The 16,649-nt window shown below is 38.5% G+C and overlaps 4 protein-coding genes across 5 annotated transcripts in view; 3 read left to right on the top strand and 1 right to left on the bottom strand.

Annotated features, from left to right (window-relative positions):
- LOC149003533 (polyamine oxidase 1-like) overlaps window positions 1-3,012 on the top strand; it is a 4,886-nt gene extending 1,874 nt beyond the window's left edge. The window contains exons 6-10 of the mRNA XM_089138271.1: window positions 481-624; window positions 1,448-1,597; window positions 1,727-1,981; window positions 2,091-2,172; window positions 2,444-3,012. Coding sequence (XP_088994397.1) covers window positions 481-624; window positions 1,448-1,597; window positions 1,727-1,981; window positions 2,091-2,172; window positions 2,444-2,679 — 867 coding nt within the window. The 3' untranslated portion in view covers window positions 2,680-3,012. The remainder of the gene's footprint in view (window positions 1-480; window positions 625-1,447; window positions 1,598-1,726; window positions 1,982-2,090; window positions 2,173-2,443) is intronic.
- Window positions 3,013-4,961: 1,949 nt separating this feature from the next.
- LOC149003532 (uncharacterized) lies at window positions 4,962-7,427 on the top strand. Its single transcript, XM_089138836.1, has 5 exons — window positions 4,962-5,071; window positions 5,183-5,333; window positions 5,892-6,271; window positions 7,134-7,200; window positions 7,293-7,427. Exons 1-5 carry the CDS (start codon window positions 4,962-4,964, stop codon window positions 7,326-7,328), a joined length of 744 nt encoding a protein of 247 aa, XP_088994962.1. The 3' UTR covers window positions 7,329-7,427.
- Window positions 7,428-8,744: 1,317 nt separating this feature from the next.
- Window positions 8,745-15,758, top strand: LOC149003531 (putative glycosyltransferase STELLO2). Its single transcript, XM_089136851.1, has 3 exons — window positions 8,745-10,825; window positions 14,007-14,133; window positions 14,220-15,758. The coding sequence occupies exons 1-3, from the start codon at window positions 9,132-9,134 to the stop codon at window positions 14,688-14,690; spliced, it is 2,292 nt and encodes a 763-aa protein (XP_088992977.1). The 5' UTR covers window positions 8,745-9,131; the 3' UTR covers window positions 14,691-15,758.
- A 258-nt stretch (window positions 15,759-16,016) lies between these two features.
- Window positions 16,017-16,649, bottom strand: part of CYL1 (alpha-N-acetylglucosaminidase family / NAGLU family) — a 60,172-nt gene continuing 59,539 nt past the window's right edge. The window contains exons 19-20 of one of the 2 annotated variants that reach the window (XM_089136849.1): window positions 16,420-16,646; window positions 16,017-16,332 (exon numbers count right to left, since the gene is read on the bottom strand). In XM_089136849.1, the coding sequence (XP_088992975.1) occupies window positions 16,276-16,332; window positions 16,420-16,646 (284 nt within the window). In that variant the 3' untranslated portion in view covers window positions 16,017-16,275. Of the gene's footprint in view, window positions 16,647-16,649 lie in introns of both variants that reach the window. The other variant, XM_089136850.1, reaches the window with a different exon arrangement.

Raw genomic sequence — 16,649 nt, 5'->3', positions numbered from 1 at the left:
AAACCAAGTCATGAGTCACAGAGAGAGACACCTATCTTCACCATTAAGGTCTATTTCGAAGGATTTACTATTTAAGTGCAGAGGGGTCCAGAGTCCAGAGACTCGAGACTCCTGTGTGTCTCAAAAACTACCTTTATATCAATTGATGTGTTGTCACTTTCCTCATTTAATGGTGCTCGCTTCTTCCACGGCTTAGGGTAAACAGGTTGCATGAAAAACACAAACAGGAATCAAAGGAACAGTTGTACAATAGCATATCTCCACTTGAATAGAATATCTAATCAAGAACAGGTCATTGTCTTGTTGGTTATTTGTTTGCACGCAGTTCTTCGTTTGACTATGATAAAAATAAGATGGGTCTTGGAATTCTTTTAGGCCTAGGGATTTTATAATTTCATTTAAAAGTTAATTGATCTGATTTAATTAAATTTTGTTAACTGATTAATAGTCTCTGTTCGCTAATTGGATGCATGGGAGCAGGTAGTACGAGAATTACAGCACTCGAGAAACGGCGTTACGGTGAAAACGGAGGACGGCTGCGTTTACGAGGCTAATTACGTCATTTTGTCCGTTAGCGTTGGTGTTCTCCAAAGCGACCTGATTTCCTTTCGCCCTCCCCTACCTGTACGTTCTCTTTCTCCCTCTCTCTCTCTCTCTATATTATTCTATTGTATATTTTTATAAATGCCTTAATATCTGAGATGGGTTTGATTGGACCGCTTCAACCCCTTTTGGTCTGGTTCAGGCCATTTTGGACACCAGTCTTTGCGATGGAGAAATGGACAAAGATGCTGGGTTCTCGCCCCAAGCAACAGAGGTCCCCACACCTCAGATATGTCCCCAGTTTAGGATCAAAGATCTCGAATCTTGATCTTATTGTGGGACCAAACAAGGTCCCAACTGCGATATCTCCTTCATAAAAACTAATGCAGTTGAGATCTTATTCGTTTTTACTAGAATCATCTTTTTGACTGTTTGGATTGCTGATGCACGTAATCCAAAAGGTAATCTATTTGTTTAATAGGGTCAATTTGGAACTCCTATTATCTGCAAAAATTCTTTCTATATTAGTCTACTTACCCAAACAGAGAAGATGGACCTACCATACGAGACATACCATAATAGATGGCAATTATGGACTAATTAGAGATCCACGAGGCGGGTATGGGGTAGCAGTCCTAATCACCGACTAAGAAATGGGGTCAACCAGTGGGGATTTAGACCTAACTTCTTCTTCACCCTCCAATCACAGTGGTTATTGGTGACGGATATGATTGGAAATAGCACCTATTTTGTCCTAATAATGTGTTTTAGTGTGATCATCTGTTCTTGTTTCAACTACTGTTGTTGGGTCTGCTTTTCTGATTTATGTTTTAATCATTGTTCTTGGGTGACATCTTAAGCTAATAATGTAACTAGCTAATTAAGCATCTCTGGGTACTTGCAGAAATGGAAAACAGAAGCCATAATGAAGTGTGATGTGATCGTGTACACTAAAATTTTCCTCAAGTTTCCCCACAAGTTCTGGCCATGTGGACCAGGCACTGAGTTCTTCATCTATGCACATGAGAGGAGAGGCTACTACACGTTTTGGCAGGTTGGCTTCTTTTGTTTTCTATTATCATTCTCTTGTACGTATGTATGTGTTTGACCTGTGGAGTTTTAACTTCATCACATCACTCTCTACTTAAAAAAATCTTGACGATCTTTATTGGTATGTCACCAGCACATGGAAAATGCATATCCAGGGTCCAACATTCTGGTAGTGACATTAACCAATGACGAGTCCAAACGTGTTGAGGCACAATCGGATGAGGAGACGATGAAGGAAGCCATGGGAGTGCTTACTGACATGTTTGGACAAGACATACCCCATGCCACCAACATACTAGTCCCTCGTTGGTGGAACAACAGATTCCAGCGAGGGAGTTACAGTAACTACCCTATCTTCTCCACCAAACAAGACTTCACAGACATAAAGGTCTCTTCCATCTCCTATTTCTTCTTTTGTCTATTTATTATGTGTATTTCTATTGTTGAATGAAGCTTTTATTTTTCTTAACTGAAATGGGTTTGTGTTTATGAACCAGGCACCGATTGGGCCAATCTTCTTCACAGGAGAACACACGAGTGAGAAGTTCAATGGTTACGTCCATGGAGGCTATCTGTCAGGTGAGGAAATGGAGTTTAGATGCTTTAATCATCAGGGTTGAGTTTGTAACCACACAATAGGTGTGAGTGTTAACAAAATAAATCGGAGGTGAACCGGGCTCACCTACCAGAGAGGTGTGAGCAGAGTAGAGACCTCTATAGGATCTGAATTTGAGAAAATGTGGTCGAATGGGAATCTAATTTTACTACAAACCTAATTATCTTAGGCAAAATTACTTTCTCTATTGGTTCGATTCGTTTAATGTGTGAATGGGTTGGTTAATAATTGCAGGCATTGAAACAAGCAAGGCTTTGTTGGAAGAAATGAGGAGAGAAGGGGAGAGGAAAACGAAGAAGGAGAAGGAAATAAGCTCATTGGAGTTGGTTGAGAGTCAAACATTTCTGCTAGAACCATTACTTGCGTTGACTGGTTCTTTGACTTTGACCCAGCAGGATTCGGTGAGAGGGCACCAGAAATGGGACATTGCAAGACAGCACTTGGTGAGTGGGAAGCTGGCCATCAAATGACTAAATTACCCCTCATTTGAAACACGACTCTTGACTTTGACCAAGACGGCTCGACTCATCAACGATGACCATAAACACGATCTACCTTCCGGGCTCTCCCAAAAAAGATGTTTGAGGAGAAGCGAAGGGTCTGACTTGAGAGAGGGTATAGAATGGAAGCTTGGTGATGGCTAATGGATATCAAAATTATTTGACTTATGATTTCTTTTGTGTAGAGGCTCTGAAATTAAAGAAGTGATACCAAATTTAGATGCAATTTAGAAAAATATAACAAGCAGAGACAACTTAGGTTGACAGGTCTGATGGATTCTTCATAGTATCTTCACTGTAAAATCTTTTATGCATATAATATTTTCAAATGAGATTTTCTCTGAAGGTATCATCAAATAGATTAATTAGTTTTTTTTTTTTTTTTTTTTTCGTTCCTTAGTCCTCGTTTTTGGACTTCATAATCCCTTAACTTACCTTGCAACATGGTACCTAATACATGTGTATGATATAATATGAAGCACTTGAAATGAATTTGGATTTACCAAAAAAAAAAAAAAAGAAATGAATTTGGAAAATACCAGAATTTCAAAAGTGAATCCACCTTTTGTCTGATTCATTCAGTTTTATTTTTTATTTTTGATAACCTAACTTTCATTCCAAAGATGAAGGGATAGGATAATCAGAGTTACACATCTTGGCAAGCCAAGCAGTGGATACCAGTCATTCTTTCCTACTCGGAGACTGCCTTCGTGGCTGGGGAGTCAGCAATGTTGTTAGTATCCCTAGGAGAATGCACAAATTTACACTCTAGCACTTTAGAAGTTAGATATTTAATATTCCAAACTTTAGGGTCAATACACCTAAGAGTTTTTGAGGTGCCCAATATGGCGTTCACTAGACTTAGATTATCAACTTCTACCTCAATGTATTCAATACCTTCACTAATACTGAGGAGAAGCCCTTCTCTCAAGGCCAGAGCCTTGCCTTCAATAATTTCAGAGAACTCCGCTGGAGTAGACACCGCTACCAAGGGGTCCCATTATGATTTCTAATCACAAGGCCCAGACCACATTTCGAGCCCACCAATGCTTGATTAAGCCCAACCCCACATCATGGACTTTTCTTTGATAGAAGCTGATAAGAAGCATCAGTGTTGATCTCCCCCAACTGGGCTCATTAGTGGGCCGATCCACATTGCCTGCACTTACTTCTTTCTGTTGCTTATCTGCTTCAAAGAGGTGGGCAATTACTTTGAGGGCTGGACCTATTAGCTATCCACAACTCTTCATGGGCCTATCTTGCTTTGTGGGCTATTTCAATGCGGGTCCAAATCTTCTCTCTGAAAGCATAGTCATTCCTAGCAATCCAAAAAACTTCTTTCTGAAAGCATAGTCATTCGCTGCAATTCAAATGAACCAGAAGGTGAAAGAACAAAGGCTGAAGAATTTGCATTTTCTTCCTTCCAGCATTGCAATCTATCAATCCACATATAAAAGTTAAGAACAATGTAACTCAGATCACTGGAGAACCATACCGCCCTCGTAGGAGATGTGTCGTGTCTTCCTCCTTTTCACACACTCTACAACAGGACATATCTTCGTGTATTGATAACTAGGAACAATAGAAAACATCTCCAACCTATATCGAGATAATAATGGCCATAAAATTCATTAAAAAAAAAAAACTTACGGTCCACGAAGTAAAAACAACAACCAACCGAGGTTGGTCCGTGGTAAACGAACTTGGTGTCTCGCTTAAGCAAGGTTCTCGTATTGAAACCTTGTGGATGCAAAAAATCCCCTCGGGAGACTCACCCACCACTGACCGGATATGCAATCCGGATTGAACACTCGGATTAGTCGGGACAAAGCCTTGGAAACCGAGATTGACAAAAAAAAAAAAAAAAAAAAACCCAAAAAGGAAAAAGCCCATTCCTAAAGAAAAAATAGATATATCTTCGCCAAATTCCAAGAATTAGGTTAATGGGATATTCTAGCCCAGCCAAGCTCAGCCTTTCGGGGATAAGAGGGGTATTCTAGGTATTTACTCCTGGCAAATTTGAGAATTGAGATATTTCCGTTGCAGGTTCAAAAGGCAACAACAATTCGCGCATTATTGAAGTACAAGTCTTAACTCTTGGCAATAATGGGAAAATAGAAGGCTATTTGAGACATTTCAATCAGTTTAAAAAGGCATAAATCGCGCTTTACGAGTTTTAGACAAAGAAACTAGCCATAATTTCGATTCAAAAATTTTGGTTTCGACTAACGCGCCTATTCTGCGAAAAAAGCATGGAAGCATTTCCACGCCCGCTCGAACTCACGGTTGCTGAAGCTCTTCTCCTTCTAGCTACCTCTGAATCGAAATCACAATCGCTTTCTTCGAATTCTTTAATTCCAAGGTAAGACATCTGATTCAAATCCTGCAAATTCATTTCAAATTCTAAATTCACGTTTCTCTTCTTTTAAAATACTTGATCCGTTTAAGTGTTTCATCGTCTCTGCTTTCACAGTTACAGTATTACTGGAAACGATAATTCATCTCCAAGCGATTCGAAGTCGTCTTCTTCAACTCTGACAAGTGAAGGCACCTCAAAAGAAACTCTACCTTGTCCGCTGAGAGTTCTTGCGGTTGCAGCTCGCTGCAATGAGATGAAAAACAAGGTGATCAAAGCGTACTGCATATATATATATATTGGTTCTCTGTTTCTTCTGGTTCTTAGGTTGAATTTGATTTGATTTCTTTCTAATACTTCCTAGCTCTGGATCTGATGTTGAATTTAAATTTTAGACTTAATTTTTCACGTAGATCTTCACACAATTTGAATTCTAGTTGCAGAGACTGGTTGTGTTTGAATTCCATTTAATCCTCTGCTATTTGATTTCGTAAGATATTAGGATTTGTCGTTTTCTTTCAAATTAAGAATTCTGATCTGCATAAAATTCTTTTGAGTACTCCACTTGATTTGAATTTTAAGATCTGAGACACTGTTTTTTCTCAGACTTATACGTTGCCACTAGTTTATAGTTCAGCCATTTCTGCAATCCATCCTGGAACGCTTTACGTTGTTAATTAGCTATGCAGAGTAAACGGTTCAAATTCAATACGATCTTTCGTCTCTCTGTCTCTGTAGTCGTCACTTGCTATAAATTGTAATGAAACCTTAAATCTATAATTTAGATCCGTTTTGCCATTCAAATTAAGGACTGGATCTTTGACAGGTCGTAAGAAAGAGTCGCTCAAAGAACTTGAGAAACATCAACAATCGGAAAAATGTCTCAGACGTTTGGAGAAAACTCACTATTTTTGTTCCAGTGCCAAAATCACCTGCAACAACAATTGAAGCTGCTTCGCCGTCGACATCCGCCAGTGGAGTTTCCGGCTCGCCGAGCCGCCGCTGTCCGATGAGAACTGATCAGAGGAAAGACAAAGACTCAGGGAATCACGGCGAGTCGTTGAATAGACAAAAGGTCAGCAGCACAGCTTCAATGCGGCGCCGAGCCGAGTCAATTTTGCAGTTTCTCTCTGTTGGTTGCTCTTCTGAGTTTAAAATCCGTCGAGTGCTTGGTGACAGTCCTGACACCAGCAAAGCCCTCAGGATGTAATCTCTCTAACTCTCTTTCTTCTGGAACTTGCCACTGTAACGCTCTGTTCAAAGTGTATGATCGCATGTATGTTTTTTTTTTATTCTTTTTTGGTTTTGAGGGGTAAACATGATCTCATGTATGTCTTTTTTCTTCTTTTTTGGGTAGAAATGATCTCATGTATGTTATTCCATAGCAATTGTTGTTCTTGATTACCTGGTGATGTTTAACTGTAACTATTTGGAGCAAAGATCCAGATCATATGCCCGTGTCCCTTGCTTTCATATTTACATGAGGTAGTGGGACCCACAGGTTTGCTCATGTTAGTCCAGACAATGTGAGACATACACTCATGTGAATGGGGGAACATAGTTGGGGATAGAAGATTTGAGCTTAGCAAGCAAATATTTGAGTGGGGATAAATTCTTGGCAGGAGCACATAGCTTGTCCACCATGCACCAAGGGTGGAGTCCATTTGGGACCCACTGATGGTTTTATATTTGAATTATTTTATATATGCTTAGAGTTCACACTTATTGGTTGATGAAAAAGCATCACTTCCCTAGTGGGAAGGGGATCTAGACTCCAAAAGCTCACGAGTCTGAATCCTCTACCTATTAGGGTAGAATTACGCTCCTATCACATTTTCTTATTACATATTAAGAGTATGACCTATTTTTGATTTATGATAAAATGAATCAGAAGTGGAACTCAAGAAGACTTTCAATGAACTCTCCTCCTAATATATGGTAAAGAAATTCGAGAGGAGTAAAGTTCCCTATCTTGACCCATGAATGGATTGGGACTCAAAATGCATCTAAACTGATTACGTTGAATGATGATATGATGAAGTTGATGCTTGTAACGGACGGCTTGCAGGTTGCTCAAGATGGAGGAAATCAAGAGATCAGGCACAGGAGGACGAGTGGACCCCTTCATCTACAAGGTAATGTTGTGCTCCAGTACTACCTTAACCAATCTAAATTCGACAAGAAATGCTCACCTCACCATAAGCATTTCCTTTTCCCATTTAAACAGGTTGCTGGATCGCGTAGTGACGTGGACTCAGTTTGATGGAGTTTTCCAGAAAGAACAGGTAATATGGTAGAGTAGATTACAGAGAAAGAAGTTTAGGCCCATCTAATTAAAGTAGGGTCTGAAGCCTGAACCATCACAGAGTTAAATAACAAGTAATTTGTAAATGGGAAGTAGGAATAGCATTATAGGAAAATTCCGTTTTAATGATTTTTAAGCGTTTGGAAATGGTTCTAAAATAGGGTTGAATTTTATATCATTGGATTTCCGAATACAATCGGCACGAATATTGTTGAGTTTTGTTCACATCAGTTTTTGTTTTTCGATGCACAATAAATTGATATATAGTTTTTTTTTTGTCAAATAAGTACTTTGTTTATTCTGATTTTTGAAAAAAAATTAAAAAATTTATTTGTTTCCAATGGCTTCATTTTGCAGCAAAATCTACTATCTTTTTATACTATGATTGTTCTAGAGTTTTTATTTTTTTATTTTTATGGAATGAGTTAAATTAGAATCACATGTAACAAAATTTTGAAAACATGAATCATTCTTTGAATGAAATTTTTGTTGGAATTATATTTTTGTAGTGAAAATCCTCCCAACAATGAGTTACCAAAATTTTCTAGCTAGGTACAATACTTATGTAATTTTATGAAACAAGCATAATTCTGATTCTTAAGACAAAAATGACCTGTTACCTGTGTGCACCATGTGTTGGATTCTAATCTATATTCTATGTATTTGTATTGTATTGATTGATATTATTATAATACTAATTTAAACTAATGGAAATTGATTGTATAGTGGTTAATTTAATACCTGATACTAGACAAACAATTTTCTTTTAAATAGTGAAGATGAACCGTGAAATTAATATTATGTAGTAGCAAGTTGAATTCTAACTGAACTTTGATAAAGAAAAGAAAGAAAAAAAAACCTCTTGATACTTATGTGTTTGTTTTTTTTCATTATTTCTTAGTTGGAGATTGATTTTAATGAATAATTTTATCGGAGATTCAGAAAAGAACTGGAATTCTCCTTTGAAAATGATTGGATAAAGACAATAGACAATAATTGTGAAGCATCTACATTTACATTTCTTGCACGTTTTTTTTTTTTTTGAAAGAAACGTTCTTAAGAAATTACAAATCATCAAGTATTCTTAGCTTTTTGGGTAACAACAAATCACCAAGTTAAAATTGCAGAAAAGTCGCAGCTTGTGCAGTTACTAGTTACTGTTCTATGATTTACGAATCGGGGTTGGTGAGTTATCAATTCCAGTGTGATCCTGCCGATTCCTGTTGCCTGCCCCGGCATTGGAAGCGGAAGAATCGGTAGCGCTGATTCCAGAAATCATCTAGATCGACCAATGCGATGACTGATCCAATTAACACCGATTCCAAACACGTTCCTCTTTTTATAACCCTCACACAAACCAAAAGTACGGTTTAATAAACGCTGAGATAAAGTAGAAGAACATCACCGAAAAGGAAAAGTGAAAGAAATAGAATAGGAGACAATGAAATCCCACCTCATTACAGAATACCAGTGTGTGCAACACCATATCATCAATTTTTTATTTTAATGAGACCACAACACTAACCAATTCACTACCTACTGGTGGTTGTTCAATTCAAGACAAAGCAACCACAGTAGTCGGCAGAGTGTCCATCAGACCCAGAGGAAAAAGAGAAAGCAAGGGAAGCAAGTAAAGAGATTGCAGTTTAGCTCAATCTGAAACTGAAAATCTGAACATCTTCTGTGATTCAAGAACAGAATTTCAGTTCAGTTCATTTCAGTTAAATTGAGGTTTGAGCTTGTGTTAGTCTACTATTTTCAATGTTGGTCCAAGACCGTTTGTCGCAGAAACCATCAAAACCCCAAAATAGAGAACGTCAACCTCTCCATCCAGATCGCTTCTCTAATTCTGATCCAAAAAGCCTCGATTTTTCCGCATGGGTTTCAGAGAATTTCTGCAAAATCCTTGGTTTTATCGTTCTTGTTGCTACTGTCGCTGCATTGTTCTACCTAAACAGTGTGGGCAACTCTGCTGCTCTTCTTCAAACCAGAGTGATTGAGCTCGAGAAGATATCGTACCCTAGAATCAGTTGGAATAAAATCGAGCCCATTAAAGATAAATCCTCACCTTACTCATCTTTCCGAACAGAAAGATGGATTGTTGTCTCAGTCTCCAATTACCCAACCGATGCGCTTCGCAATCTAGTGAATCTCAAAGGTTGGCAAGTTCTTGCTATTGGCACTTCGAAGACTCCCTCGGATTGGAACCTTAAAGGTGCGATCTTTCTGTCTCTAGAGCAGCAAGCCAATCTAGGGTTTCGAGTTGTCGATCATCTTCCTTATGATTCTTATGTTAGGAAGACTGTTGGGTACCTCTTTGCAATCCAACATGGAGCGAAGAAGATCTTTGATGCTGATGACCGTGGAGAAATAATCGATGGTGATCTTGGGAAACATTTTGATTTGGAGTTGGTTGGAGAGGAAGCGAGGATGGAGCCGATCTTACAGTACAGCCACGAGAACCCGAATCGAATGGTTGTGAATCCTTATATTCATTTCGGGCAACGATCAGTATGGCCTAGGGGTCTGCCATTAGAGAATGTTGGTGAGCTTGCTTATGAGGATTTCTACACTGAAATCTTTGGTGGCAAGCAATTTATTCAACAGGGCATATCGAATGGCCTTCCTGATGTTGATTCGGTTTTCTATTTCACGCGAAAGTCTGGTTTGGAAGCACTTGATGTCAGATTTGATGAACATGCACCGAAAGTGGCTTTGCCACAAGGTATGATGGTGCCACTGAACTCGTTCAATACGATTTTTCACTCTCCTGCATTCTGGGCTATGATGCTTCCGGTGTCTGTCAGTACTATGGCTTCCGATGTGTTGAGAGGTTACTGGGCTCAGAGGCTTTTGTGGGAGATTGGTGGTTACACTGTGGTTTATCCTCCAACAATTCATAGGTATGATAGGATTGAGGCATACCCCTTTTCAGAGGAGAAGGATCTCCATGTGAATGTGGGTCCGTTGATTAAGTTTTTGATTTCATGGAGGTCTTCCAAGCATGGGTTGTTTGAGAAGGTCTTGCAATTAAGTTATGCCATGGCAGAGGAGGGGTTCTGGACTGAATTGGATGTCAAGTTCACTGCCGCTTGGCTTCAAGACTTGGTGGCTGTTGGGTACCAGCAACCAAGGTTGATGTCTCTGGAATTGGATCGGCCACGGGCAACCATTGGTCATGGAGATCGAAAGGAATTCATTCCTCGAAAGCTTCCATCGATGCACCTTGGTGTTGAGGAAGTGGGGACTGTAAATTATGAGATAGGTAACCTGATACGTTGGAGGAAGAATTTTGGCAATATTGTGCTCATCATGTTCTGTAATGGACCTGTTGAACGTACTGCTTTAGAATGGAGATTGCTTTATGGCCGGATATTTAAGACTGTAGTTATTCTTTCGGAGCAGAGCAACCCAGATCTTGCCGTTGAACAGAGCCAACTGTGGCAGGCATACAAGTGAGTTACTAACACAAGTTATTTTTCCCTTTCAATTTTCATTTGATTGCATAGTATTTGATTATTATCTGGTTAGGCTGGTCATTTTCCAATATGATTTTAGTTCATTGAGATGCCCTTTACACACTTCCATTTTCATGCTGCAATTTAAGTTATAACATATATGAGTTTTTTATGGTTTAAATCCCCTTGGACATGTTGGTCATTAGAAGCAAACACCTTGTGTGAGGATTCTTATTGATCTGGAATTTATTTTCTGTTATAGTTTACTTTCTTTGACAAAGTTCAGGCGGCATAAACTGTGTTTATTTTGATATCTTTGGATTGTTCTACAATAATATCTTTTGAACAGCTGCCCTTTTCTAGTTTTTTGTACTTAAACTGTGTTTTCCTTGGGACCTTAGGGGAGAGACTTAAATTATTAACTATTGGGACACACTATGATACTGTTAACTTAATTATCATAGTGATGCATTGTTTAGCTTTTGTTGACAGATTCAGTGCAATACTGGTTTCATGTTGATGTTCCTACAATAAGTAGTGTTTTTCACTAGTGAAAATCTTTTGGATAGTGGAGGGCCCAAAGATTATGAAGCTTTTAAGGGGCTTGTCAGACGAATTAGTACCCCTGGATAGTTACCATGGGGTACCCACGACTATAAAAGTTGGATCTTTTCTCAAGTGACTGGCTAGAAAACTTTATTGTCATCCATCTTGTGTGACTTCTAAACCTTGTCTCCTTTATGTATCTTATTACATGCTCTCAAATAAAAATAGGTGTTTTCCTTTGGTCCACTGAACCATTTGTTGTTGGTTAAATGAGCAGATGATAGAGCTAATAGAAAAGATAAACATTCACAAATGGAATGTTTTGTTTTTGTTGTTGGTGTACTAAATGGATGTCTGATAGAGCCATAGAAAAGAATTGAAATATCTGTGGTGCTGGACTTGGAAGTCTTATGCTCGTGTCGTCCTTTCTAGTGGTGTATTTTTCTTACCCGAATAGGTAAGAAGTGGGAGAAAGAAAAAAAAAAAGTGGGTTGGGGGGGAAGGGGAAGATAAAGGAGGATTGGACTCAAGACCTCCTTGTAGCAGTAACCTTGTTAGGCACCACAAGGTACCAAATGCACTAGGCACTTGTTCACAAATTAAATTTAGTTTTTCAAAGTGTTATTGTTTTAGGATTTCTAGTGGTGTATCTGTAGGTCATAGCATAGGAAAATGCCATGTTTTTCTATAGGCCTTTCATACCTAAGAACTGAAGGACATGCACTAAATGTAAGTAGATTGTACAACAATTGTATTGGGAATAGATGAAATATCTCCTTGTGAAGTTAAATGTAAAGTTCTGGCACTGAAATATAGTAGTTTGGAGCATCTGCACAGTTATAAAAACTGTCTCATGACAGGCATATCATGGTACCAACTTCAATTGGTCTATTTAACGAGTTTTCAGTTTTGCATGTTTTGGTGTGTTGTTGGTGATTGTATGAGTGCTTAAAGTTTATCAAATCTTTAGTGTGTTCCATGAGTTGTTATTTGTTTTTAGCTTCATAGTTCTAATTTGATATGTTTGTTTGGATTTTATTTCTCGGAAACTATATCATGAGTCTTGACTATAAGGTAGTGTTATTCTAATCTTTGAGTTCTCTTTAGTAATTTTGATTTCCCCCCTTGTCTCTACTGTTTTCAAGTGTTGGGGAAGGGGGGGTATCAAGTGGTCTTATAACGTCTTTTCACCAGTCTTGTCAAGGTAGGAATTTCAACAGATTTTCCCACTTCTAAATAATATCAGTAATAACTGCGGATGATGTTTATATGATGTTGTTGTTGATGCCACTGTTGGTGTTGCATCCATAGGTTATTTCTTATATTTTTTGTAGGTGATTAAGGATGTGTGAAACTTTCGAGTGAAAAAGATAAGCTTGATATAGGAAGATTTCTCAGTTCTTGCATCATGTTGATTTATATGAACTTCACCTGAAATCATCTATTTGATTTAGAGTATATGATGCTTTGTATTTATGCTTGGTTGCTGTGTTTCTTAATCTGGTAGATTTGAGCATTTAGAATTTCCTGGTTCAATGTAGATGTCCAAGTGGAGTCTATCCAACTGCAAACTGTATGTCTTGTCAAATTTGACCACGCATTACTGAAAAGACAGTAGACTTGAAATGGAAACAAGAGAGTAATCTGTCAAAGTTATAATATTGAAACTCAGATGCTATTATTTAAGTGCTGGACCTTGGTGCAATGGTTGGTGGACAGCCTAAGGTCAAGGCATCGAAACAGCCTCTCAGCAAAAATTGCTGGCGCAAGGTAGCGTAGGAAAATTGGTCCCAGCCTTTGGCACTGGGTTTGTCTTTTTTAGTTAGATGCTACTCTTACATAATGTGACAATTTACAAGTACAGTTTAGTCCAGCATTTCTGATGCAGTGCATATTAATGGAATTGCTTTTGCTGTTAGCGTCGAATCAGTAGGCTGAAGAATGGATGCATTTCCTCAAAATTGTACTGAAACCTATAGCAGTAAATTGTTGAGTCCCTTCAGTAAGTAGGAAGAAATTTATACAGCAATAGATATTGGGGACACTCGTAATCTTACAAGAGCTGTTGCATTGAGATGCTGGCTATTAGAAGATCACAATCTTCTGCCTATTGGTCCCAATGTGGGCCGAGTAATTATCATGAAAATGCATACAATAAGTGTAATCTCAGTAGTTATGGCAAGAGAGCCAAGATTTCCATCTTCTGAAGACTGGTTGCTTAGTCCTGGGTTGTTTTCAATCGTGGACATAATAAAGTGGCTATTAGTTTCCTAACGATAGTTAAACTTTATATTGTCCTTGTATCTTGGATTCCTCACAAAAAAACTATATTTTGGAAGATCATAATCTTCTGGGTGATGTTCCTGTAAAACTTGGCACATCTTAGACCTACCAAGTTGGCTTTACCATGCTTTGGATGACAGATAATTGCCTTGCTTACTTCCTGCGCTAGGTATTGCTTCCATAATCATCTTCTTGACTTGCGGAGACACTAAATTTTACTGTTCGTCCTAATTGAGAGCAGTACGACTCCACTAGAAAAGCATTACTGTACAATGTCACTCATTTATTTCATTTCCTTCATTTTTCCGCCCCAAAGATTTGACTTCCAATCTCTTACTTTATATTACAGGTTCCTACCCAAGATATTCAAAAGGTTTACGAGTGCAGATGGATTTCTATTCCTTCAGGATGATACACTTCTTAACTACTGGAATCTTGTAGAAGCAGACAAGCAAAAACTTTGGATTACAGACAAGGTAAATTCCATTTATGGCCCTTGAAATCTCTCATCAGATTCTTCTTCCCTCTTAAGAGTACTAAATCTTTAGACTTCCATTCTCAGATTCTCGAGTCCTGGGTCACAGTCTCAACCACTGGGAATGGCTCCGCATGGTTTGCAGCACAAGCAGACATGGTGAAAAAAGTTGTCAGTACGATGCCTGTCAACTTTCAGGTCAGTTACAAGGATAACCTTGTGGGCAAGCATGACTTGATCCTCTGCAGCTCCGAGGTATTTTATGTACCTCTGCACTTTGTTGGGGATTTTGTGGATCTTGTAGGTCTGGTTGGCAACTTAGAAATCCATCACAAGGTTGCAATACCAATGTTCTTCATGGCCATGGATTCGCAACGCAATTTTGATTCTGTGTTTAGTACGATGATATACAAAACAGAAGCACCATCCAATTCTTCGAGCTTTTATTCTGCTCAAGTACCTGCAGTACATCCATGGAATGTGTCCGGTGAGCCTGATTTTATAAAGCTGATCAGACTTATGGCAACAGGTGATCCACTTCTAATGGAGCTGGTATAATGGTGGTAAGTCATTTCAATTTGGAGAGGCTGAAGAAACATATATCCCTTTAGTTTCTGTTTTACCATTGTATTTTCATTTTCATTTTTGTAAATTCCATGAGGGAGGGGAAGGTTTTTATTTTTATTTTTATTTTTTTGTAGATTTATGTTGTATCATTCATTTACCAGCTGAATAGTGTTCCCATCCCTCCCACCCCCTCTAACGGGAAAGAAAATTGATGTGCCTCATGAAATTAATTGGCTCAAGGATATATGAGGAGAAAACCTCCACTGACGATTTGTGGCCTTCATTTGTCTCTTCTTTGCTTACTGTATAATTGTCCAAGGTGTAAGGAGATGATGGAATCAAATGACCACATCTTTCTTGGCTGTCTGTTCTCTAGATTCGTATGGTTTTACATCATTAATGGCTGTCTTTCCTTAACAGTCGGATTCAGTTTGCAGTTTGCAGTAATGACTTGCTCAATGGGAAGTTCCATTTAAAAGAAGTTAGAACCTCGCTATAGAAAAAATCTCTCTTGCAACATTTGTTTTTTTTGGTATTCATGGATCGTTCTTAAGGTTTTGATTTTCAATGTTCCAACCTGTTTTTCCCTTGATGTGGTAAAAAATGCTGAAGTACCATCCAATGAAGTCATGACTGTTGTAAAAATGAAAGGGAAATGTATCCCAGATGGTTGGGAGAGAAAGAAAGGCACTAATGAAGCTCTTACGTGTGAAGTCCTTTAGTTACTACGAGTTAAACTGTGATGCAACTGGGTTAAGGAGTCAAGTTCAGAAGGCACTGAATCAGTCATAAGAAATTTTGAAGGAGAGCCTATCTCAGATTCTTAGCCTTCTCATTCGGTATTTCATGCACTTCAACCCTCGTTGTCGAAGCTTCAGCTGTTTGTTCGGGACTTCTTCAAGCCATCAGGAATGAAGTCAAGAAACTCATTGAGAAATCAGATTGTCAAGAGTTAATCGCACAAATTCTCTCTTCTTCCCAAACTCTGAGATAGAACCTATCTACAAGGTATTTGTAGACTTAAAAGACTCTTTTGATTCATGTGATCTTGTCTATATTCCAAGAGATGCTAATACTATTGGGGACTCTTTGGCAAGGTAGCCTTGTTAGTGAAGCTTCTGACAGTGTGGTCTCTTATCAATCTTTGGCTCAATTAGCTATGTAGTACTGATGCCATTGCTTGTAAAAGCTCCGTGATTCAATAAATACCTTTTTTGCCAACAAAATAACTTGACTCCTCTTCTCAACTACTGTCTAATTTAATCACCAAGACAATGAAATGAATAAACTTTCTGGATTTCTGATTGATCTCCCAGGTTAGGTTATTTTGTAGACCATATCAGATATCCCCACATCATTGTTAGTTAAGAATTGGGATCCCCATATCATGTGTGATTTGTGCCTGGATTTTACACATGCAAATCTAGTAATAACTGAACAAGGCCAACAGAGTTGGCTACATCCATTTGAACCGTCTCTAGCTTGTAATAACAGTTTAAACATTGTTTGCTACTCTGATAAAGAGCACAAATACATTATTTAGTGGAAGGCTAGCTTTAAACTAAATCAATGTCTTTCAGACATTGATCACAGGAATCAATAAGGAACCCAGATATGAAGGGCTTAGAGTCACCTGTTCAAATAGAGAAAGGAATCAGCTTTCCATCTTCTATTGATTCTCTAAAAAATCAAAGAGAATCAATGCAAAACCTCAGCTTACGTATTTCTTGAACAATGCTTCAGCAATTGCATGGGCATCTCCCTTGGCCTTTACAGGGTAAAGCTCTGTCCTTGCTTGCCATGTGTTTGAATAAGATACCCACTCTCTTCTCCATTCTACCAGCTGAAAGGCTCTGTTTTCCCTCAAACTTGTTAATAGATGACTGAAGTATGTGGAAGCCCTTGGCAGATAGTAATTTTCCAAAAGCCCACTCCAGTACTTGTTAGCTG

The sequence above is a fragment of the Hakea prostrata genome, chromosome 10 (genome assembly GCF_041222555.1).
Source record: "Hakea prostrata isolate BN-2017 chromosome 10, UWA_Hpros_2, whole genome shotgun sequence".
In the NCBI taxonomy this organism is placed as follows: domain Eukaryota; kingdom Viridiplantae; phylum Streptophyta; class Magnoliopsida; order Proteales; family Proteaceae; genus Hakea; species Hakea prostrata.
The sequence above is the reverse complement of the archived record's forward strand: the minus strand, read 5'-3'. Positions and strand labels throughout refer to the sequence as shown.